Source organism: Notolepis coatsorum (assembly GCF_963971535.1).
Source record: "Notolepis coatsorum genome assembly, chromosome: 1".
In the NCBI taxonomy this organism is placed as follows: Eukaryota; Metazoa; Chordata; class Actinopteri; order Aulopiformes; family Paralepididae; genus Notolepis; species Notolepis coatsorum.
Window position 1 is genome coordinate 119,261,991 of NC_140165.1, and position 26,545 is coordinate 119,288,535.

The 26,545-nt window shown below is 44.2% G+C and overlaps 1 protein-coding gene across 1 annotated transcript; it reads right to left on the minus strand.

The window, feature by feature from the left end:
- Positions 1-265: 265 nt before the first annotated feature.
- On the minus strand, positions 266-24,101 carry LOC311244128 (calpain-2 catalytic subunit-like). Its single transcript, XM_084333538.1, has 10 exons — positions 23,893-24,101; positions 15,351-15,390; positions 12,018-12,083; positions 11,850-11,907; positions 11,520-11,584; positions 8,774-8,842; positions 6,538-6,616; positions 1,708-1,824; positions 1,210-1,268; positions 266-1,099 (listed from the first exon to the last, which is right to left on the minus strand). Exons 1-10 carry the CDS (start codon positions 24,039-24,041, stop codon positions 1,076-1,078), a joined length of 726 nt encoding a protein of 241 aa, XP_084189664.1. The 5' UTR covers positions 24,042-24,101; the 3' UTR covers positions 266-1,075.
- Positions 24,102-26,545: the final 2,444 nt, after the last annotated feature.

Consider the following 26,545-nt stretch of genomic DNA (forward strand, 5'->3'; position numbering starts at 1 on the left):
AAAATGCAATTCTCAAAGGTTTTTGATACCAATGGATTTTCTATGGTGTCCCTCAAGGTCTTGGTGTCTCAATTCTGGTGGGATTTCTGAACATGTTTATCAATTCTCAAGTGGTACATATTTTTTATATATTTAGCACACAATCTGTGTAACAAATGGTATCAACCGCAAAATTGCTGTAACAACTTACGAGACATAATTGCGCATTGGGAATGGCCATTATATGCTTTGATCGAAACAAAACACAATGTTTATTACAGATTTATGACTAGAAAACTTGACACACTTAATTCACTCAAATTAATCTCGAGGTTCCCAGCTTTCCGATGATGTCACCACTTCAATGTGGCATGGACTGTTGGCTTGGTAACCCCCCCACACACACACTACTGATTATTGATATAATAAAGACATCACTGATTACAATATATTTTGCAAGGCACAAAGTAATTTACTGTATCATTTACTAACCTCCTTCTAACCCTAAAATGTATTTTAAACCCTTAAAAAAAATTCTATATTGGATAACAATTTGCGTAAATATGGTGTTTCCACCAAATTGTTCAATAAAGCTCTGAACATGGTTTAGCTGCATGCTCCACAATATACACTTTACAAGTGCATTATCTATGAATTAGCAAGAATCAACAAAAAGCACCCATTGATATCTATACCATGAATTCCAAGTCGTCAATGTATATTCTCTCGAGACATGGCACTGCCTACACATGCATTCTGTGTAGCTGAAGCTAACGGTGTCAAGTTACCACATATTGGACCATGAGCACTCCCTCTCCAGGGGAAGAATATCAAAATGGCGCTCCGGTGACAAGTTAACAATCAGTATAGTCAAAGTCAAACAATCAAAATAACAATCAGTATAGTCAAAGTCAAACAATCAAAATAACAATCAGTATAGTCAAAGTCAAACAATCTAAAAAACAATCAGTATAGTCAAAGTCAAACAATCAAAATAACAATCAGTATAGTCAAAGTAATGCCTCCAAGGGGGGTTAACCATAAAAAAAAACATGTAGAAATCATGCAGCCATCAGTGCTCGTCTTGTCTGGGGACTTAGTTGATTGCCAGGCTCAACCACTGTGAATGGGAACAAGGACATGTATAAAGACAAACCTGTACAATGAGCTCTCTGCGAGTGACAGTAACCACAGCTTTATTCACACGAGAGAGTAGGCTATAGTACAAACCTGCAGGGTGTCCAGCTCAATCTTCCCTGAGCCATCTGTGTCCAGAGTCTTAAACATTTCTGGTTGAGATTCAGAACAAGAATGTAAATAACCAGTGTAACTCTGATGCATTTCATATTTGATGTGCTCATGCGGGTTGCATCAGTGCCTTAGGATTGTGAGATAATAGATACAACAATAATTGTACACATCTTGAAATAATGGGTGATGATAATAATTCAATAACAATACATAATTATTATAATTCATTCATAATTCCTATTTTAATAACATGATTCAATAATATTCGAATTATTAGAGTCTGTAATTCAGAATAGGGCATACATTGTTAATTTAAATTAATATTTAATGATTGAATTGAGTTTGTGGAGGCAAGGAATAGTAAGTACTAGTAAAGACTCCTATAGTAGTAGGTATACAGTAGTAACCAAAAGTAAATTTGGTTAAAAGTAAGATAATGTTACTGAAGCAGAGTATTGTTTTTTTTGTTACACTTACCGAAGAGCATCTCCAGTTGGATGACACAGCCAACGAAAGAGTCAAAGTCTATGGCATACTGGGGGTTGGCATAACGCTTAACAATGACCTGCAGTATAGGACTGTTGATATGGAAGCCTGTGGAATGAACATCAACAACAACAATAACCAAACAGAACTGTACATAAGTGTATGGGCTCAGTATTAAAGACATAGACAGTTTAAAATGGCAGTTGTAAGATAGTCTTGGATAAAGTGGCTGGTAGCTCTAAGATTTCATTTCAAAACGTTTATTGAAACTCGAAAGGCAACTAAGCCTAGGATGGCTTAGTGTCAAAATCACGGCGAGAGCCTTCTTCACTCCTCCTCCTCCTCCTCCTCCTCCCCCACATTCACGGCGGAAGCCTCACTCACCCCTTATCCTCTCACACCCTTATATGGGCAGCATCCGTGCCCCTGATTCACACGCTGCCAGCTCATCAATCAACACGGCTGTGACTCATCCCCTCATCAACGAGATGGTACTTCAACATGCAGATCCTGTCCTACCCTCGTCGGAGTGTTAAACTAGCTTCCTAGGTACGACGACGAACCTAAGCCTTGCAACCCTGTCCTCGTTGATATACCTTGTCCTAATCTGTTTTTCTCTGTGCCCAGGACCACCGCTCCAGTACACCTCCTACCTGGACGTCCCATGCTGCACAAGGAGTGCCCCTGCTCTCGCCTATTACAACACGTACCTGTTACCCCGCGCTGCACAAGGAGTGCACCTGCTCTCACCTATTGTATATCCCTGTACCTGTCGCCCTGTGCTGCACAAGGAGTGCACCAGCTCTCATCTATCGTACATCCCATTCTAGTCCAATCATTGTAGTTGTACTGTGTTTATGATTTCAGAATACTGTATAGCCTCATTACCTCTTTATGCTTTTAGAGCCTTCCAACTAACTCGTCTTTTGCCAAGACCCCCAAAATGTCAATCTTGTAAAAAAGAAAAGTGGGTATTTGGGTCAAAGATTTTTAAAGATTTAACAAGACCTACTAAACTAAATTATTCTGTTTGCTGCGGTGTACAGAAGAGACATGTGCAGTTGTGTAACCCAGCAAAACAGATGAATTGATAAGGTAAACAATAATAAAGTGATATGAATTACCCATTTGGTAAATGGATTATTCCATTAACCCATTTATTAACCCATGATTACCCATTTGGTAAATGGACTGCATTTATATAGCGCTTTTATCCAAAGTTCCTTATGATTTTGTTCCTCACATTCACCCATTCACTCACACACTCACACACAGACAGCGGAGGCAACCCTGCAAGGTGCCAACCTGCTCATCGGCAGCAGTTAGGGGCTATAGATCGTATGGCTACTGCTCTGCGTCCTTCTGGAACACATCCTTACGTCAGTATAAACACTGAATAAAATCTCCACATGCACCTTTATACACCTATTCGCCTGGCCACACCCCCATCCGCTCCTCTACATAAGCAGGGATGTGGCCATACTATCAGCTCCTTCCTTACTTTCACCACGGCGAGTGTCTGTATACACCACTCGAGTTTAGTGTAAAGTGTTTGAAGATTGGAGCTGCATAGACATTATTTCTTTATTTTTCTCTCTCTCACAAGTTAAGAGAAAAGGCTAAGCTATAATGTCTTCATCGGAGGGTTCGAGCGTTGGCAACATCACCCTTCACCAGCGATTTTCTATTACCGCCTCCGCCGTGCGTCGTGGGGCTGCTCTGACTCCACGGTCGTGGCAGTCAGACGCACCTGAGCAGCGTCCGGTGGAGAGTCTGCCTCTCTGGGGGGCTGTTGAGCCAAGGCCGTCTCCTGTGAGATGGCCTAGTTCCAGCTCTGGTTCCCCCGCCAGTGGACGGTCGGCCAATAGGCCAACGGCTCCTCTGGTGGCGGAGGATCTGAGACGCAAGCTCTTCGCCTCTGCTCGCTCCCGTCGTAAGATGGTGAGCTGCAGGGGCGAACGGCCTGGCTTTGGGGAACTGCTGGAGCCAGACGAGGGTGTTCCTGCTCGGTCTCCTTGTCCGATGGAAACGGAGGATTTTATGGAGGGAGCGGGAGCGCTCTTGTTTGACGCCCCGGTGGAGACGTATCACTCTCCCCCTCAGGGTGTGGCGGGGTGTGATATGTCTCCTTGGGGTCCCTCGTCATCCGGTGTTGGGTTGGAACCTCCGACTCGGAGACGGGATGCCCTGCTATCAACCTCGTCGGATGGTGGCGCCACACAGAGTGGCCGCCTCCCCTACGTGAGGGACGCGGGCTACGTGGAGGGAGGTGCGCATGGGGAATTACGTGCCTTGTTCCCGGAGCTCATGGCGGCCGCCGCAGCCGCTAATGGCGTGGCGTTGCCGCAGACACTGCCTGCACCTGTCCCTGATGACTTGATAGGTCATATCTGGCAACGTCGTCCTGTGAGGGAGACGGGCGTTGTCTGCCCATTCTTCCCCTCTATTATGGAGCAGGTTGACGGGGTGTTGTTTTCCCTCAGCCGCGTCATATGGGACCCATGTCCGTATTTTTTTCTGTAAAAGAAACGGCTTCTTGTCGTTCTCCCAGGCGGCTTGGAGGAACGGTATCTGGGTTCTTGTTAGAATTACTATTGATATGTTTTGGGTCTCGACGTGTACATAGTGCTGGCCCTGGGTGCTTCGGATAGGAACCACGCATGGGCTTGCGCACCTTGGTTGCTCATCATTGAAACAGCGTTTTTTATGGGGCAACTGGGATGGAGTTTGTCTTTTCCGAGCGCCAGTGTACTAGGCTTGTCTCGACGCATTCTCGTTCATCTCTGGGGGATGATAGCGGAATAGATCGAAGCATTGGTAGAGGGGTCTCACGCCCTTGGGGTGGGCCACCGGGTGCGGTGCTTTGTGTTCTGACCATCTGGGTGGCGCCCTCTATGATGTTTTGGATCGACATGCGTACCTACCCCCCTCCTGGGACTGGGGATGGTGGCGTGATTAGGACACGGGACTGGTTCTGGTTGCACCGGACCAGGTCAGTTAACCCGTTGTCCGCCGGGGCGCAGATCTGCTGTTCTGGTGCCCTGAGGGACTTGTGGTTTTTCGGGAGGGAAATGCCGGGTCGGCCCGGGCGTTGCAGGGTTTGATGTTATGGAGGTGTTCGTGGTTATGTTACTGCGTGTTATCCCTCACTGTTGCTTGGTCCATATTGTGTTGTACCTTGCGCTGTGCTAAGGAGCCTGGTCCTTCTCCATTCTTTTTTCGCCCCTCTCTTCTCCTGCTTGGCGGGGCTGGGAGGGGGCTGTCGAGGTGGTTCTTGTAGGACCCCTCTGGCATCCCTGTGTACGTCCCGGTCCACCGGGCCCAGGTCCACCGGGCTCAGGTCCGAATTGGTTTTCGTCTACCTGTTGGCCTGGGTTAACCCCTTCTTGAAAACTGAAACACTTGTACTGCTGTATAGCCAGTGTATACCCGCAGTTGTGTTTTGGAGTTTTGGAGTTTTTTCTTGGGGGGTTATAGGAACAACCGCCTCATGTTAGAACCAAGGTGGTGGTTGGTTTCCTGGTGTGTTGGTAGCGGAGTCAACTCTTGGGGTAGGCCGGGCTTGGCCCCGTCTGCCTGTGAGTGTGCCCCCGCACCTTTCATGACGTCTGCCAATCATGTCAGCCTTCTCTGCCTCGGCCCCTCTAGAGGGTCAGGTTTTTTTTGTGGAGGCTGCGACATGGTGCACAGCATACCAGCATACGCCCCTTCCGCCGGGGTGCTGTTTCAGCAGACCCCTTTGGTGCCTGTCTAGTCCGCAGTGCTCCAGGCTCAGGTCTCTTTGAGGGTTGTCTCACCGGTGCGCTGCCTGGTCCCGCTGTGGGTGTAGCCTCTTGAGTGCTTCGGGGCGGCGTTCTGTGGGGGGAAGGGCCTGCTCTTGGATGGGCCCTGTCTGAATACGCTGGCGATGTGGGGGGTGGTGTCACTAGTGACCGCCTGGTGGGGTCCCTTCCTGGGGCTGGGTCCTCCTTCGCGCTCCGCTGCTACGGCCTTGCCACGGGGTTGGGTTTTTGCCCTTGACCCTGTGATGTTAGGGGTTGTAACAGGGGTTTTATTTCTTCCCGTTCGTTCCCTAGTGGCATGTGGGTTGCGCGTTTGTGTAGTCGTGGGTTCTTCTGTGGGAAGGTAAGTCCCACGGTCTACTCACCCTGTGCGTTTGAATTGCTAAACCCCTCTTCGCACAGTCGGATCCGATTCCCTCCCGTCCTCCACTAGGGGGGTCCGGGGGCTCGGGTCCTCCCCGGTTCTGATGGTTGTGGGGGGCCTCAGCGGGTATATTTGTCGAGCTTGTTCCAGAAGGACGCAGAGCGGTAGCCATACGATCGATAGCGTACGGTTATATCTATAACCTTAGTTATATGAGTATAGCGGAGGCTCTGCGTCGGACTCACTGAGGACCCCGTGGTCTTCGCCCTGGTGGTGAAAGGCTTGGGAAGGAGCTGATAGTATGGCCACACCCCTGCTTATGTAGAGGAGCGGATGGGGGTGTGGCCAGGCGAATAGGTGTATAAAGGTGCATGTGGAGATTTTATTCAGTGTTTATACTGACGTAAGGATGTGTTCCAGAAGGATGCAGAGCGTCCGCCATACTCATATAACTATGGTTATAGATATAACCGTACGTTAAGTGTCTTGCGTAAGGACACTACGACGACACGCTGCCCGGGAGGAGCCGAAAACTAACCGGGCACCTTCCGATTACCAGACGACCGCTCTCCCACTGTCGCCCCTAGTTCATCTTAATTTGAATGCATGGAGAGTTTAGACATTTATCTCAGTGTCATGTCACCCATGTCATGTTTTCTTTTTGTATTACCTTACCTGCTTTAGTCAGGGCAGTTCTCATCTCATGGGAACTCATGGTTCCAGAGTTATCCAAGTCATGTTCCTTAAAGATCTCCTGCAGACATCCATAGTATGTTATGAGACAAAAAGGTATTGTATATGTACTAAAAGGTATTGTCTATACACTATATGTACAAAAAGGTATTGTATACACTATATGTACTAAAAGGTATTGTCTATACACTATATGTACAAAAAGGTATTGTCTATACACTATATGTACAAAAAGGTATTGTATACACTATATGTACTAAAAGGTATTGTATACACTATATGTACTAAAAGGTATTGTCTATACACTATATGTACAAAAAGGTATTGTCTATACACTATATGTACAAAAAGGTATTGTATACACTATATGTACTAAAAGGTATTGTCTATACACTATATGTACAAAAAGGTATTGTCTATACACTATATGTACAAAAAGGTATTGTCTATACACTATATGTACTAAAAGGTATTGTATACACTATATGTACAAAAAGGTATTGTATACACTATATGTACAAAAAGGTATTGTATACACTATATGTACTAAAAGGTATTGTCTATACCAGACCTGGGCATTGTACGGCCCGCGGGCCGCATCCGGCCCGCGGGATGATTCTGACCGGCCCGCGAAAGATTACATGATAATAAAAAAAAATAAAAAAAAAATAAAAAAAAAATTTTTTTTTAATATTTTTTTTTTTTTTTTTTTTTTACTTTTTTCTTTTCATGTCAACGTTCACACGCACAATATACGCTTAGGAGACATGCTCAGAAGATGTTGGTTCTCTTTGGATCCACCTACATATGTGAACAGACATTCTCATTCTCGTTTACCAAGTCCAGGTACAGATCCTCTCTCACTGATGAACATCTGGCAGCTGTGCTTCGCATCTCCACCTCAGACATGCAACCTGACTTTGATGGACTTGTTAAAGCTCAACAGAGACTGGATTTCTCACACTGAATGAAACAAAAAAGAACTGAAGAACACTAAAATGTGGAAATATAACAAGTGAAATGGGACACTTGATATTTTTTTTTCTTAAATGTTTAATATAGGCATGTAAAGTAAAAAAGGCTACAAAACTGGGACACTTTTCTTTACACAGTTCAGTGACATGTCTTGTTTATTTTTGCTATAAGATGAAGTGATGTCTTTAGAAAGCTAAGAAAATCCTTGTTTCAATAGTATATGAAACTCAAAATGCCCTTTGTTATTAAAGTTTCACATTTTGTTTATCATTTTGGAAATAAATTCTATTTGAATAAATTCTATTTTTGAAAGCTAACCTCACCTTTTAATTGCCAAATAATAACATACATTCTTACCAGGTGTCAAAACAATGCCATTTACTGCTTTTTATATAGAAATAAAATGTATATTATGCATAATTGAGTTTGGAATTTTGGCCCGGCCCCCCAACATATTTTCAGTTGCTCATTCGGCCCCCCGGGAAAAATAATTGCCCACCCCTGGTCTATACACTATATGTACAAAAAGGTATTGTCTATACACTATATGTACTAAAAGGTATTGTATACACTATATGTACAAAAAGGTATTGTATACACTATATGTACAAAAAGGTATTGTATACACTATATGTACTAAAAGGTATTGTCTATACACTATATGTACAAAAAGGTATTAAAAAAGCTTAAATGGAGCCAAGTGGTTTTGACTTGATTCAAACATAGCAAACTTATTTAACCTTTTCCCCCACTTATTTTTTCCGATTTTCCAAGAACGTTCTCCTGTGTCGTCATGACAACACCAGTGTAGGAGGAGCATTCAGTTTAAAGGGAGAGTCCACGTAAATATAAGATTATTGATCCCCTCGGGGGAAAACTGTTTTTGGCTTTCGAAATATTGTGAAGCAGAAATTAGCAGCATGTTAAGCAGTCAATGGAGCACAAGACACTAATAGTACGTCACAATAGAAAGCTTCTCCTTCCAGTAGCTAATTTGGTGTGGACTCAAAGGGTTTTGCTACAAATCAGGTAGGCTTCTTAAAATGTGGACTATCCTTTTAAATATCTGGACATAAGCCTGACAAGTCTGGATACAAGACAAAATAAATTATATACATGTAAACTGTGCCCTATGCATTCGTAATCCGAGAGCACCATTTATGAACACAGATTTCTAAACGGAGAGTACAGATTCATCTGTCTTTGCTCCACAGACTGTGGGAACTAGAACATGAGAACAAACCAGATATGTTTGGATTTTCATCCAAAGCTTGTGGAATTCCTTCACTCCCAACTTAGCACTTCCATCGCTCTTGAGGGATTGTTAAGATGTATAGAAATAAAAAAAGATGAATTAAAAAAGAAAGAAACATCTCGTCAAGCCTTGGAAGTAGTCTTCATCTTTTTTTTTTTACGTGATTATAAACTTCCCTGGATGTTTTTTTTTAGATAGCCAACTGGTCCATAGATGTCCCTAGATACCAAGAACATGCAAATTGACCTTGTAGAAGTGGAGCAATCTTCCATTTACTTGGGCATGTACTTTTAGGTGGATTTTCTGAAAACAGGCTAGAGCTTAACAGGTTAATACATTGTTATAAAGTAGTAGTATTAAGATAAAGTGTCAGCTAAATGACTCAGTGTAATGTGAACCTGAGAATCCAGACAGCCTGGACTCTTGAAGTCAGAAAGGAAAACGGTCACTTAAAAACATTTAAAAAGATAACTGGATGTTTTTGTATAGTATAGTTAGAACAGCAAGGTGACACAGGGCAGAACTGTATATTGTATAGAAAGTGTACATAGGACTCATTCCCTTTTGTATTTTATCTTTATTTCTATCATGTCTATTTTATTTGATTTCTATTCTATTTTATTCTTTTATTATTATTCGTATTTTTTGCACAATTGAAGCGGGCGTGGCCACCTTCATTTCACTATATGTCTTGTGTCTTGTGCCCGATAAACCTCTTGAATCTTGAATCATCAAGAGACTAAACCTGGGTGGCTGGGTAGCGCAGTGGACTGAGCACTCACCGCAGAGACTCTGGGATCTAATCCAGCTGTCAGCGGCCCCTCTGGCTTGGTCAGTCGTCCCTCCGCACGCGCTACGTTCCCCCAGTGAAACTCCTCGCTGTCAGGTGAAAAGAAGTAGCTGGCGACTCCACATGTATCGGAGGAGGCGTGTGCTAGTTCTACACCAGCAGCAACTTTCAATGGGCCTGGTCTACAAGATACATGTCGAAATACAGTACTTCCCAAAGGTCAGTGAATACCACGCCCACAACACCAGAGGGAGTTCCACAAATCATGTGCAACCCAGATTTGGCACAAACAAGGGACTAAACACGTTTTGCAATTATGCCACAACAATGTGGAACGCCCTACCCACAGCCGTAAAAAAATGTGAATCCCTACCCACATTCAAAACCACTCTCAAAGAGCACCTATGGGAGGCTGCAATTCGAAACTGGCCACCGTAAATGTCCAACCCCCCCCACCCCCTCCTAATAGACAGTCTCCTCCCCACCATATGTATATATTTTCTGTTAGGATCTATGGGTAACAGTACTGTATATTTGCATATCGTTATGTCACAATTGTGACAGTACTATATACCTGTATGTCATGTATGTCCCTATGCCATAAATGTCATGATGTCATGTATGTTGTGTATGTCATAAATGTCACTATGAATTGAAAATGGGGGACCCTGATGTAAACCAGACAAACGTCTTTCTCTGGTCTGCATCCCCTTAACAATTGTGTGTATTGAGCCGTAGGCTACTGTATTGTACCCATTCACCAATCTGTTAAATAAAGTTTTCATTCATTCACCCTCCCCAAGCCGACAGTGGGGCAATGCGCACAACAACCAGGAAGGGAATTGGCATAACGACTAAATTGGGATGGGTGAAAAATACGGAAAGCCCAAAAATAAATAGAATACATTTTTTTTAAGAGACAAAACCTGGAGCTACTTAAGAAGTTTTTATTCATTTATTCAAATGTTGGGGGGGGCGCCAGGGGTGAAGCTTGCCTAGGACACCAAATGTGCTAGGTCCGGCCCTGGTAGCAGACCAACAATAATTGTATCAACTTAGTTGCATATCTAGGAATGACGTGAGATAGTTTACATTAAGTATTAAAATATTCAGGGTGCGTTCCGTTTCCTTAAATGGTGGTTTATCGTGTGTTTCAGTACGACAACGCATCAACGCATCATGAACAAGCTCGAACATATTGAGTCCACATAATTAATCTCCCAATTCATCGTAAGCGACACATCCCCAGGTTTTTAGTGTCGCAATGACATATTACTGCTTTGAATGAGTTGTTCATGTTATATATTAACTAGGGCTGTCAGTTTATTGCGTTAATTAGATTAATTAATTACACAGCAAATTATTGCTTTTTTATTTAAATATTTTTTAATCTCATTCATTCCATAACAACGTAGAATATACATTTACATACTTTTTTTAATATGGTCATTTGCATGTTCTTGGTATCTGATTCTAGGGACATCTATGGATCTCAGGGAATGTAATCCCAGTGTCAGAAATGCTGTGTCTGTTACTAGGCTTGAGTAAATTGTAATGAACCAAATGAGAATATCAATTAATTAACCATGCTAAAATTGACCAGACCTGAAAAATCTAAGCAAATGAATAAATGGAAGATGATTAAACAGAAGGTTTTGTAGATACAGTACTGAATTCTGCCATCCAGACACATGCAATTTGAAATATGATTATAGAATATAAAATATCAGGCCTAAAATGGTTATGCGATTCAAATGTGATTAATTAGATTAATTAATTACAAATCCTGTAATTAATTAGATTAATTCATTACAAATCCTGTAATTAATTAGATACATTTTTTGAATCGCCTGACAGCACTAATATTAACTGAAACATCTAGGAGTAACATTATGCAAATTCTGGTTTCAGGTGTACTTTCCGTTTCATGGAGTAAAAGGATACGTCTAGCAGACTGACAATATTACGAGCCGTTTCACGGGTGAAGCCATCAGTCTTGACATCAGCCCCTGAAAACCACATGATACTGATAACAGGTCCTGCATGCGTAGGATACTGATCTAGGATTAGTAGTCAGGTCACATGACATGACCATAGAATTTCACCAACGAAACTGGTTCTCAAATCAGTACTCTTATAAGATGATTTATGACCCCAGGGCTGGCTTCAGTTCACTTCACCATGAAAGATGCAGTGACGTGAATCAACCCTATAAAGCCCTGACTGAAATGATAGGGTAGGCTATGTATTACTAGAATGGTTTGTTGTACTTACTTTGTGAGACAATTGTGTCTAAGACTTGAATCAGTTCAAAGACCGATACCTCAGAGTCCTGTTTGAGAGATGCATAGTATTATTACCGGAATGTTACAAATGTACTTCAATTAAGAAAAGTTTAAATAAAAGCCCTCATTGTCAAGTCCCTCCTCCACAAAAACCTACATTGCCGGCAATCTGCTTGAAGAGGTATTTGAAATGAGGATCCAAATCTTTCTCGTCAATGTCTTCCTGAAAATAAAGACATTGGAAAATGATTATCAAAGAAATGTACTGCACGTTTTCAAGTGTTCGAAATGGGCTATAAGCTTGGACTGCTTGAATTCCACCTCATCAAACCACTTAATCAATGGAATCGATTAATAAAAAAAAATTTAAAGGAGGAGCGTCAATGAGTTGATGAAATGGAGAAAGCTAAAAACAAACAAATAAAATTTGACTTTTAAATGGCTTAAAAAAAAGTTAAGTAAAGTAAAGTAAAGACTACCCTACTGTCTAAAGTAATTTTACATTTAATACGGAAATTCATTATATATCCGAATTAGTGCTGTATATACCGCATATTTACATGTATTTACAGCATATATATATATATTTGTCTGCCACCAAGCCTCTTCAACTCATTCAAAACGCAGCGGCCCGCCTGATCTCAAACCTACCGAAGTCGGCCCATGTCACCCCACTTCTTAGGGACCTGCACTGGCTCCCCATTGCTGCACGTATCCGCTTCAAGGCCCTCGACCTGGCATACCGTGCGGCAAAGGGAACCGCTCCCGCCTACCTCCGGTCAATGGTCTCTAACTACACACCCTATAAGACCCCATACGCTCTGCATCTTCTGGCCGCCTCAGACCTACTCCTATCCGAGCTCCGGGAGGGTCATCAAAGAGAAGCCGCCTATTCTCAGTCCTTGCCCCACAATGGTGGAATGAACTACCCACCCCAGTTAGGACAGCCGAATCTTGTCCAATCTTTCGCCGTCGACTAAAGACGCACTTCTTCAACCATTATCTGAAATAATGAAAAAAAAAAAATCTAACCCTAACTAACCTTACTGTCATGCACTTGTCCTAATAAACTAACCTACACTGTAACACGCAACACTTTGATGAACATTGTTACTCAGCTGATAGAGTTGTACCCTTCCTGATGACCTGTCGTACAGAACTTGTAAGTCGCTTTGGATAAAAGCGTCAGCTAAATGACTAAATGTAAATGTAAAATGTAAATATACCTGCATAGAACCCCTCTATATACTTACTCCTATACATATACATTTACATTTAGTCATTTAGCTGACGCTTTTATCCAAAGTGACTTACAAGTTCTGTACGCAGTGGCGGCTGCTGGATTTTTCTCCACTAGGGGCGCTATACCAAAACATTTTGCAAACATGTACCACGCAACCGACTCATGGCAAGACGTGAGCGATTCGACTCACGCTCACGGCAATGAATCGGCTCTTATGAACGAGTCGCTCAGCTGTTACTACAACAACACACAACAACCAGTCAAATAAAGTACAGTCTAATTCACAACTTGAAACACAAATATATAAATAGAAAAGTTAGAAACAAAACTCGCTCTGTCTCCAAACACACGCAGAGAGAGAGAGAGAGAGAGAGAGAGAGAGAGAGAGAGAGAGAGAGAGAGAGAGAGAGAGAGAGAGAGAGAGAGAGAGAGAGAGAGAGAGAAGCGTTAGCTGAGTGGCTGAGAGAGAGAGAGAGAGAGAGAGAAGCGTTAGCTGAGTGGCTGAGAGAGAGAGAGAGAGCGAGCGAGCGAGAGAGAGAGAGAGAGAGAGAGAGAGAGAGAGAGAGAGAGAGAGAGAGAGAGAGAGAGAGAGAGAGAGAGAGAGAGAGAAGCGTTAGCTGAGTGGCTGAGAGAGAGAGAGAGAGAGAGAGAAGCGTTAGCTGAGTGGCTGAGAGAGAGAGAGAGAGCGAGCGAGCGAGAGAGAGAGAGAGAGAGAGAGAGAGAGAGAGAGAGAGAGAGAGAGAGAGAGAGAGAGAGAGAGAGAGAGAGAGAGAGAGAGAGAGAGAAAAAGATCGCGACTCACCAGCTAAGACAGAGTATTGCAAATCTACCTTGTTGTTGTTAAATTGACAGCAGAGCAGGCAGCAGGGCTTGATAAAGTATATATCCACTCCATGGCATTGTCCATTGTGCATAAAGTGTATAATCCGCTGTTGATGATGTATATCCACCAGACCACTGTCCACTGTCCAGACTGCATCCGATCCGCCATATAGCTTGTTAGCTGTTAGCACCACAACAAGACAGTACTTGATTTCTTTGTCCATTTCCGCGTCGAACAGACTGCAAACTACCTGGCGTTCTATCGCCATGCTCTAAGACAAACCCTAACCTTAACCAACTTTGAAAGAGTGCCTAAGCTTAACCGTCGAAAGAACTTGCAGTCACGCTCTAAGACAAATAGCTCGCATCTCAGTCACAACAACACAACACCAAGCTAGAATTGGAACATAGAAATTGGATTCGGCCAATCAGAGATCGTCTCCGCAAAATGCTGCTACGAAAAAAAAAATTGTCGTCGGCCAATGCGGCTACGGAAATTCTTGACGCTGCTGCCTAGACCGCTTCAAATCCCGCCCGGATTCCAACATAATAGTCATATTTCAACGCACAGCGCGTTACGCACTGATTGGCTGCGACGGATACAGCGATCAAACAGTGACGCGCACTCAGAGCGCTATTGCGTCTAGCCCGGGCCGAGAAATAAAAAAAAATAAAAAAAATATGAGTCACTTCTTGTTCAGGAAAACGAGTATTTTTTATTTTATATATTAACGTTATATTGTGCATTGGAAACACAAACATACTTAAAATGAGTAAATATTATTCATTTTAAACATGTTTATATTATTTATCGGGCTATAAAACAAAAAACAAAACAAAAAATGTCTTCTTCTCTGATTTAACAGGGGGGGCGGCGCCCTAGCGCCCCCCAGTGGCGGCCGCCACTGTCTGTACGACAAGTCATCAGGAAGGGCACAACTCTATCAGCTGCATAGATATAACCCATGGCTCTGTATGATAGCATGTACAATAATGCTGTATATACAGTACCGTATATATATTCTCACCACATATCTATCCACACCTATCTGTACATACCTGCACATAGTCCTGTATCTAGTATCTGTAGATACTATATCTATATCTGTGCATATCCTTCTCTACTACTATACTGTCTTCATACCTGTATCACTGTACATATATACTACAACTCAGTACATACATCTGATTAGCACTACACTCAGTGGTATTAATTTGTATATTTTGTACCCAGTTTAATCACCTGTACATTGTATATTTTGCTGTTGCACTTTACTGTACATTTGCACTTTGGTTGGATGTCAAACTTATTTTTGTTGTATTGTACATGTGCTGTATAATGACAATACATTTGAATCTAATCTAATCTAATGAGATAAGAAATATACTTAAAATAAATCTGATTCTTTATATGGATTTACTTACCTCTTCCTCTATTTTAGCAACAAGATCCGCCTCCATTGGGCTGTAGAGATGAAAACACAGTGTAACTGAGGGGTACAATTCCCTGACTGTATTGATAAGTATGGTATTATTAAACCACTACCTCTTGTACTTTAACTTCTGGCCATCCAGTACATGATATAGATATGATGAACACTTTCCCACCTGATGAAACGAAGTCCACACAAATGTATAAATCGAATATTTTATATAGCAAAGGGTATATACAACGTTCACTTAATGACATTTATGATTTGAAATGCACTTGTATGGCAAATGAGTATTCGTAGGTAAATCAACATTGAATGTCCAATCTCTGGTTACGCAGGGAGTAAGTATACAACCTGGTTCGTTAGGGAACTATAGCGATGGTACTTAAATGATTATAGCTGGATACACTAAAGGGGGGGGGGGGGTCCCGCTGGTTGTAAGACAGTAGGGGGGGGGTTAGAAGAGCCGCTGGCGGTATCCCATCTGGCCGACGATTTCTTGGGAGAATTCAGAGTCCTGAACACGATGCCCACAGAACCTCGGTCCGCAGATGAATACAGCTGGACCCTCTGGTGGACGGTAGCTGCCGGTCCACAACGGAGAGACGTGAGGCGACCTCACTTGGTGTAGAGCACCGTCTCACCTGGACTCATCTCCGGGGGGTAGTTCCAACACTCAGCAGTGTTGGCCGTTATCCATGGAATAATCAAAGCACCCAAAGCATGTAGATAATCCAAGCCGTGGAAGGCTCGCCGTCGTCCGGGTAAAGTAATCCAATGTACAGGTCCACTCGTCCTGGCCCGGAGCTCCTCGGATGCAAGCACCACACGTGGTCTGCCCAGCCTGGTTAAGACTCCAGATAACGTCAGGAACGATGGGGGGTACTGCTCACTTTATAACTCTAACCGAACGATGCACCATACATAATAGACTATTATTAGCTTAATAGAAATACGTCCAACTCGACGGTATAGTGCCAAACTATGACAATTCAACTATTAATCCACACGATATCTCAATGCCTATTCTGAGGCCAAGTAGGCCTCACTGCACCACACGTGCGTCGTGGGTGAGGCTTCGCGTCTGTTACTCAGTTGGAGGGTAAAGAACTAATGGACTAAAAGAAAGTTCTACTTTACTTGCGCCATATATATATGCGCTGTGAACAAATAGTACCATTCGTATTTCGCCAGACGTATTCCTACGCGGAACCGGGCTTGCCACGACATGTTGGTCGGCACGATTGAACTTGAACCTAGGGGTATGGCTGCTGGCGCCAGGTTCTCGTCCAATGGTAGAATGAAACTATTATGGGCTGTTAGTAGACTAAAGGGATATTCAGTGCATATTGTACAAGGAATATACAGGGGATATCAAACGATATACAAATACTATTAAATATATATCCATAAATAAATATATATATTCGGTTTAATCTGATCCTTCACAACAGCCGCACCCTAATTAGTCCCACCTAATTAGCTAAGCAGAGACAGATTAACCGCACTGTCTACCACTCAAGGTCCGCTGTAAGGGTCAGTCAACTCACAAAGTCATGGGGTCATGGTCATCATCGATAGTGTCTGGGAGTCGGGGCAGTTCTATTAGCCTCGCCACGGGTCGTGTGTAAGTTCGCCCTTGGACGAGCACTTCAGCTGCTCGGACCTTGCCATCGGCACCGGTGATCACTTTGCTTACGCTGCCAGCCGGCCACATAGCTCTGGGTAGTGACTGGTCGATAATCATGACGACTGTTCCTTCTGTCAAATTGTCTCTCTCTTTTACCCACTTCTGGCGGGTCTGTAGAGACGGTAGGTAGTGGAGTAGGAAGCTGCTCCAAAACTTGTCAGCTAGCACTTGACTGTACCTCCACATTCTTCGGCCGTTCGCTTCTTCAGGCCTGTACATTGTCTGGGGTAGCGCGGGGTCCAGCCGCCCCATTAAGAGTGTGTTGGGGGTGACTGGGTCGACATCTGCTATATCACTGGAGACGTAACCGAGGGGCTTGGAGTTCAATACTCCCTCGATCTCCGTGAGGACTGTCATTAGGACTTCTTCCGCCACAGTCTGGGCCCCAAGCACGGCGTACAGGGCTGTCTTTATAGAACATACTTCTCTTTCCCAGGTTCCACCGAAGTGGGAACTCGGGGGATTAAACTGGAAGTCAATCTGGGATGGAGCGAGGTGGGTCTTAAGTTCTGGGCCCATAGCTTGGAAGCTCTCTCTCAGCTCTCTTTCTCCGCCTTTGAAGTTTGTCCCGTGATCAGACAACAATGTAGACGATTTTCCTTTCCGTGATGTGAATCTTCGGAAGGCCATAAGGAATGAGTCTGTGCTCATGGTCGGAAGGAGCTCGATATGTATCGCTCTGGTGGTCATGCATTTGAATACAATACCCCACCGCTTCTCGGTTCCTCTTCCTCTCTTTATATACAACGGGCCAAAACAGTCCATGCCTGTGGAGTGGAATGGCTTGTCGCCGAGTCGGAGGCGACAGGGGGGTAGGTCAGCCATCCGTGGTATGCTGGGCTGCGCGCGCCACTTTCGGCAGTCTAGACAGGTTCGCTGGAAGCGTCGCACCGCTTCTCTTCCTTGAAGTATCCAATAGCGACGTCTGATCTCCGCGAAGACTCTCTCTGCTCCTGCAGACATCCTCGTCGTATTTCTTTATGATCAGCTCTGTGACCTTGTGTCGGCTGTTCAAGACTATCGGGTACTTAATGTCATCCGGTAGATCGGGGGCTCTCCGCAGGCGACCACCCACTCTGATGAGATTATGGGCGTCACTATCGGGTGCCAGGTGGAGCAGTCTGCTGTCTGATGGGACAGGCTTTCCTCCCTGTAGACAGTCTAGCTCATCGGGGAACGAGTCTCTCTGGGCTCGTTGTAGTAGAAGAAGTTCTGCTTCTTCGTAGTCAGCTGCTGAAATGTCAGTGGTGGACTGACTCTCTGGGTGGTGCCACAGGAATGTCTTTAGTTGCGCACTCTGTAGGGTAATGCAGTCATCTATGTTGGGGTCTGTGGAGGCGACTGTGCTCAGTCCACAGAACATAGGTTTCTTGTTCTCAGCCTCCTCTTTACTTGCTTCCCGTGGGGTGGGCGTAGGCCACTCTTCTTCCGGGAGCTTGAGGAATTCTGGTCCATCACTGTAGATGTTGCGACGGGTGAGGTCATCCAGGGACATTCCCCGGGTGATGACGTCAGCTGGGTTGTGTTTGGTGTCCACATACCGCCAGCTCGCTGCTTCTGTTAACTCTTGAATCTCGGTGACTCTGACTCCCACGAAGACTTTGTATCTGCATGAATCAGACTTGATCCATGTGAGTACTGTCGTGGAATCTGACCACAAGATTGTTCTGTGCACCGGAATGGTGAGTTCACGTTGGATTAACGTGGCTAGATGCGCTCCTGCTAGGGCTGCGCAGAGCTCTAGACGCGGGATAGATTGTTGCTTTCGTGGGGCTATTCTCGAGCGAGCCAGGATGAAAGCGGTGTGTATCTCTCCTCCCCTCTCTTGGGCACGCAAGTAGGCCACCGATCCATAGGCTACTTCGGAGGCGTCACTGAAGACGTGTAGATCCATCTTGCATGTCTCTGGCCTCACTGTGGATGGGAAGTAGCTGCGGCGTATATTGACGCCTGGGAGTGAGCGGAGTTCCGTCTCCCACTCTCTCCATGTGGAGGCAAGGTGTGCGGGTATTGGGTCGTCCCAGCCCTGGTCCTTGTCCCATAGTGCTCGTACAATCATCTTTGCCCTGGTGGTGTAAGGTAGAATACATCCCAACAGGTCATATTGTCTGGCGAGTGTTCTGTACACACTCCGTCTGGTGGGCGATGTGGCAATGTATGACGCCGTGGATGGCTGATACATCGGCGAGCGTTGGGGGAGAGGCCTCCTAGGCGAGTCTCCTCTTGCGCCTCTCTGTGGGCTGGTACCGGCAGGGTACCATGGCCCGCTGGTCCAGGTGCTATTCCTCGGGGCTGGTCGTGCGTCATGCTCACCCGTGAATAGAGTCGGGGGTCTGTAGCGCAGCGCCGCGGGGGTATAGCCTGGGCTGTACTGGACCTCCTGGTCCGGTGAAGTACTGTGCTGTCGTCGGGCTTGGTTCTCCTCCTCTCCCTCTTCTTCTTCTTCTATCAGGTCCTCTAGATCCTGTAGTCGTTTATTTAGCTTCTCCGCAGTGTATGCCGCTCCTTCCTCGTAGCTGGGTCTCGCTTGGACCGGTCTGGGAAGGGGGTCTGCGGGGGGTATAGGCTTGGTCTGTTGGTCAAGTTCAGGGTCGCTTGCTCGGTTAGGAGACGCTGCCCTTGACTGTTGTCTCGACGAGTTCCTTGAACCCCTGGCGGAGGGAGAGGGTGTTGCCCTGTGGTTCAGCCGCTTCATTAGCCGCGCCCGTAACTTGTCGCGCTCGGCTTGTAGTCTGTCGCGCTCGCCCTGTAGTCTGTCGCGCTCGGTTTGGCGCTGGATAAGATCTGCTTCTCTTTGGGCACCGGCAGCGGCGCGGTGGGCGTCGGCCCGGTCTCTTGTCATATTCCATTCCGTCTGAAGGCGTCTCATCTCCAGGCGTCTGCGCTCTTCTTCGCTCCGTCGCTGCGCTTGGAGTTGTTCGCGCTCGCTAAGCGTCTGTGCCCGGAGTCGATCGCGTTCACCCCGAAGTCGATCGCGTTCACCCTGAAGTCGATCGCGTTCACCCTGAAGTCGATCGCGTTCGGTAGAGGCTGTCAGGCTGACGAGGAACGCCTGTTGTAGCATCCTCTCCGCTTCGCTGGGGGAAGACGGTTGTGGAGGTGAGCCGCTCCTGGGTGAGCCGCTCCTGGGTGTACTCGTTGGGGAGTCCTGGAGCTCTATTTCCTCGGCGCTCTCCTCCTCTTCTTCCGTGCAGAGTTCTCTCTCTGTAGGGTTGTCTTCCTCCCGGGGCTGGTCGGGAACTACTTCTTCGGTATTGGCGGGGGGTAAGGGCATGTCAGCTCCCTCCTGGTCCCCACCGTGAGCTTGGTCAGTTACATTAGAACCCACTAGGGCCTCTGTGGTCGGGGAAACCTGGTCGTTAAGGTCAGACATAATTTTACTTTCTACTTTTACCGCGTTTACCGTTTGTCGAAGGCTAGGTAGTTGACTGACAGCGTAATCCTCTAAGTACTGAGGTGGCTGTCGTCTGCGCTGCGGGCGTTCTACGTTAGGAGGACCGTTTCGTGGAGTGTTCATCATAGGCCATTTTAATATTAATAACACTATATTAATATTACACTAGTTACCCTCCGGCTCGAAGGACCAATTGTAACTGAGGGGTACAATTCCCTGACTGTATTGATAAGTATGGTATTATTAAACCACTACCTCTTGTACTTTAACTTCTGGCCATCCAGTACATGATATAGATATGATGAACACTTTCCCACCTGATGAAATGAAGTCCACACAAATGTATAAATCGAATATTTTATATAGCAAAGGGTATATACAACGTTCACTTAATGACATTTATGATTTGAAATGCACTTGTATGGCAAATGAGTATTCGTAGGTAAATCAACATTGAACGTCCAATCTCTGGTTACGCAGGGAGCAAGTATACAACCTGGTTCGTTAGGGAACTATAGCGATGGTACTTAAATGATTATAGCTGGATACACTAAAGGGGGGGGGGGGGTCCCGCTGGTTGTAAGACAGTAGGGGGGGGGTTAGAAGAGCCGCTGGCGGTATCCCATCTGGCCGACGATTTCTTGGGAGAATTCAGAGTCCTGAACACGATGCCCACAGAACCTCGGTCCGCAGATGAATACAGCTGGACCCTCTGGTGGACGGTAGCTGCCGGTCCACAACGGAGAGACGTGAGGCGACCTCACTTGGTGTAGAGCGCCGTCTCACCTGGACTCATCTCCGGGGGGTAGTTCCAACACTCAGCAGTGTTGGCCGTTATCCATGGAATAATCAAAGCACCCAAAGCATGTAGATAATCCAAGCCGTGGAAGGCTCGCCGTCGTCCGGGTAAAGTAATCCAATGTACAGGTCCACTCGTCCTGGCCCGGAGCTCCTCGGATGCAAGCACCACACGTGGTCTGCCCAGCCTGGTTAAGACTCCAGATAACGTCAGGAACGATGGGGGGTACTGCTCACTTTATAACTCTAACCGAACGATGCACCATACATAATAGACTATTATTAGCTTAATAGAAATACGTCCAACTCGACGGTATAGTGCCAAACTATGACAATTCAACTATTAATCCACACGATATCTCAATGCCTATTCTGAGGCCAAGTAGGCCTTACTGCACCACACGTGCGTCGTGGGTGAGGCTTCGCGTCTGTTACTCAGTTGGAGGGTAAAGAACTAATGGACTAAAAGAAAGTTCTACTTTACTTGCGCCATATATATATGCGCTGTGAACAAATAGTACCATTCGTATTTCGCCAGACGTATTCCTACGCGGAACCGGGCTTGCCACGACATGTTGGTCGGCACGATTGAACTTGAACCTAGGGGTATGGCTGCTGGTGCCAGGTTCTCGTCCAATGGTAGAATGAAACTATTATGGGCTGTTAGTAGACTAAAGGGATATTCAGTGCATATTGTACAAGGAATATACAGGGGATATCAAACGATATACAAATACTATTAAATATATATCCATAAATAAATATATATATTCGGTTTAATCTGATCCTTCACAACACACAGTGCTTATGAACAACAGAACAACGTTCAACCTTGGCCATACTCCATCTGATACGCTAGCCGTGGTTCTAATGTCTCTCCTGGATACATTGTTTTTCTGTGCATATTTTTCATATATCTCTCCAAGACATTTAAAGGAACACGCCAACATTTGGGGAAATTAGCTTATCGTCTTGTCCAGAGAGAGACAAGAAGATAGATACCAGTTTCCTCTCAGTAGAAATCTGGCTGCACGTTAGCCTAGCTTAGCCTATAAGCTAACCGCCACTGTCCGCTTCCATTCATTGTGCTAAGCTAGGCTAACGTGCAGCCAGATCACTTTTTCTACTGAACGCACAGAGAGGAAACTGGTATCTATCTTCTTGCCTCTCTCTGGAGAAGACGATAAGCTAATTTCCCCAAATGTTGGCGTGTTATTTTAACACCAGGCACCAGCCAAATTGTGATGGTTCTGCCTCTTAAGTGACTTACCATCATGCGTCTGCCACTTTAGGAGGTAGTCAAGTTTTTAGACAGAGGTCCTTTTCTAATGTAAAAATCTAACTGCTTGGTGATGAGTACAACTATGGCCAGTGGAGGAAGACATTCTTTTTGTGGCATAGACATAGTGATACAGTGGTGGAATAAAAGTTAGTTTTTACAAAGTAACACTATTTATCACCAATACGTATACATGAATATACAGCATATTTACATATACATTTTTTCAGAATATATTAGTTATTTCCTCAAAATATCTTGTTTTAATGTGGCCTACATTGCATAGATGTGATACATCTTACATATCATTATCAACTTAAGTTAAACTCGGGGTAAAGTGAGTTTAGGTTGGTTTTACCCTCCACTACATCCTTGGACACTAGTATGTTCACTCACCAGTAGGGGTGTAAAACAATGCATCGCAATGCAAGGTCGAATGGCATCGAATGGTGGTCAAGATATTTCATGATGCATTGAATCGTTGCCTGAAGAATCGTAGTGGGGTCAAATATTTACACCCCTATTATTTACCTATAGTCCATCATCCATGCTGAGTGAATCAGTTCCCCCAGCCACATTTGTGTATTCAACATTTTTGGGGGAATTAACTGATCGAAAATGTATCAAATCGAATAGAATCGTGGTCAAATGAAGAGATTTCATGATGCATTGAATCGTTGCCTGAAGAATCGTTGTGGGGTCAAATATTTACACCCCTACGCGCCAGTATGGTAAAGTGAGTTTAAGTTGGTTTTACCCTCCACTACATCCTTGGACACTAGTATGTTCACTCGCCAGCATTTGTACTCATAGTACTCAGGTAGAAATCATTCAAAAAAGCAACCCCAAAAGGGCGGCCGGGTGGCATAGCGGAGATTGCGCTTATCACCAATGCAAGAGGCTGCGGTCTCGACTCCCAGAATCAGCATTGCCCTGCGGCTTGGGCCGGTCGTCATACTAACTCGTTTGGCTGAGTTAGCGGGAGGGAAGTCGATGGGGTGGTAATCTAGCGTTGTGGACAGCGACTCCTACAGGTCAGGTCTGGGCGCCTGCACAGCGAAAGACAGGAAGTGGTGAAGGCAGCGTGACCTCCCACGCGTTACGCTTCACCAATGAGAGTCCTCGCTGCCAGGTGAAAAGAGAGCCGCTGGCTGTCTCCGCATGTGTCGGAGGAAGCATGTGGTAGATCTCAGGGCTCCCTTGAACCGACCAGTAGGGGGCACATGCGCACAACGACCAGGTAGGGGAGGGGGGGAATTGGCATAACGACTAAATTGGGACGGGGAGGAAAAGCATCGAAAATCAGGTGGAGAAAAAGAGGATAAAAAAAAATATATAAAAAAAAGCAACCCCAAGCATCACTGGTTCCTTACCTGGCGGTGGCCTGTTTCTCAGAGAACACCCTCAGGAGGAAGCTGCCTCTCTGGTGAGGCTTGAAGGTGGAGGGAATGATGACGTAGTCTCCCGGCGGCAGCCTGAAGCGGTCGCAGACCTCTCGTGTGTTTACAAAGGTGCTGCTCATGGCCACGGCTCTCTGGCTCAGGAGGACGTCTGGATCCAGGTGCACATGAGCCCGGCCTTTATACTGAGGAGGCAGGCATTCGGGAAATGGAACAGATCTCCATCAACGATGCACTGATCGTTGACCACATTCCCAACTGATATGGACTCCAAGTACTAAACAAACGGCCGATACTGATCCACTATCTTTACTGAATATTATTATAGTCTTAGACCATTAGTTCCGATACTGATCCACTATCTTTACTGAATATTATTATAGTCTTAGATCATTCGTTCCGATACTGATCCACTATCTTTACTGAATATTATTATAGTCTTAGATCATTCGTTCCGATACTGATCCACTATCTTTACTGAATATTATTATAGTCTTAGACCATTAGTTCCGATACTGATCCATTATCTTTACTGAATATTATTATAGTCTTAGACCAGGGGTGTCAAACTCATTTTCACAGAGGGCCACATCAGCATTATGGTTGCCCTCAAAGGGCCAAATACTGTATAAATGTTAATGTAATGTAAAATAAATGTAGCTACTCATTTACATATTGTTAAACATGTTGTTTCTGTATGTATTACTTATTCAAGTTATACATATTGCATATGCATTTGCATAGATGTAAAAATATATGTTAGCTGATGTAATGTTAACAAATAATTTTAGTTTATCAGAACCCCATATTACTCCATCAATCAATGATCAAACCATTCAAGTAAATAACAAAGAAGAATATCATCAAATACAAGCTATGACATTAAGTTTGTTCAAAACCTTTTTGTCACAGTCAAGAGGGGCAGAACTAACAACTGTGAGCTGCAAAGAACACGTGGGACAGATGTAGCAGATGTTACAAAAACAAATGGCTGCACACAACCTTGCAGAGGCCATACATCCAACTAATGGAAGATAGTTTAATTAACTTTAATTAACAGATTGCAGAATGGGTACAGTACAGTACAGCTCAATACACACAATTGTTAAGGGGATGCAGACCAGAGAAATACTTTCGACTTGTTTACATCAGGGTCCCCCATTTTCAATTCGTAATGAAATTGCTATTATGTGTCTGCATGAACACACAACTGTAACTGTACTCAAAAATAACAAAATAAGGGTTGTCTCAGTTCACAACTATATTGGTCAAGTTTTGGGTAGGACTTGTTTGCGTCCCTACAGCTTCTTATTCAATTGAGCGAGATGCTCGGTTATGTCACACAGCCAGTTTGCATCTGACAGTTCAGACAATATTTCTTCAACCCTTTGTTACCTATTCCGCCTGGATCTTTTTTGTATTTTGGGCTGTAAAATTGTCAAAGAATGTCTGAGGAGTAAGTGCTTTTGGCTTTTTTCCTTTGTTACTTCATCAATACCTCAGACGTTCAACATACATGTATGTGTAAGAATGTGTAATAACTAAGGCTGTCAAAGGTAAAGCTTTATTAACGCATTAACCCACAATTATTTTAACGCCGCTATTTTTTACCCCAAGATTAATGTTAATTATTTTTTATTTATTTATTTTTTTAACCAGAGCTCTTGGGGGCCACATCAAATGACGTGGCGGGCCACATTTGGCCCGCGGGCCATGAGTTTGACACCTATGTCTTAGACCATTCGTTCCGATACTGATCCATTATCTTTACTGAATATTATTATAGTCTTAGACCATTAGTTCCGATACTGATCCATTATCTTTACTGAATATTATTATAGTCTTAGACCATTACTTCCGATACTGATCCATTATCTTTACTGAATATTATTATAGTCTTAGACCATTAGTTCCGATACTGATCCATTATCTTTACTGAATATTATTATAGTCTTAGACCATTCGTTCCGATACTGATCCATTATCTTTACTGAATATTATTATAGTCTTAGATCATTAGTTCCGATACTGATCCACTATCTTTACTGAATATTATTATAGTCTTAGATCATTAGTTCCGATACTGATCCATTATCTTTACTGAATATTATTATAGTCTTAGACCATTAGTTCCGATACTGATCCATTATCTTTACTGAATATTATTATAGTCTTAGATCATTAGTTCCGGGCCCATGGACAAGAATGATCGAGATATAATTTATTCTCCATTATAGTAGGTTTTCTATTGTGTGCAAAGGGTAAAAATACTACTACTAATACTAATAATAATAATTATTATTATTACAATAAATAAAATATACAACGGTGGAAAGACCTTCCCACCCACCACAGTCAGGACAGGCAAAACCCGCCCAATGTTTGGCCATTGACTAAAAACACACTTCTTCAATCAATATCAATCAATACATTTGTTTAATAAATACATAAAAACTACTAACCTTCTTTTACCAACTGTCTTTTACTATTATACACTTTGCTACTAAGGAATATACCTTGCCTATACTACTACCTACAGTACTACGCTAATATGTCGATACTAGGGTGTAGCACACAAGTTCGATGTTACTGACCCTTAGCTGCCAGAGTTGTACCCTTCCTTCCT

Coding starts and splice junctions, on each gene's coding strand:
- LOC311244128 (XM_084333538.1), bottom strand. CDS start 24,041: ATGAGCAGCACCTTTGTAAACACACGAGAGGTCTGCGACCGCTTCAGG. Junction 1,825..6,537: donor AACTGCCCTGACTAAAGCAG/GTAAGGTAATAC, acceptor TTCATTCCACAG/GCTTCCATATCAACAGTCCT. Junction 1,269..1,707: donor CCAACTGGAGATGCTCTTCG/GTAAGTGTAACA, acceptor AATCTCAACCAG/AAATGTTTAAGACTCTGGAC.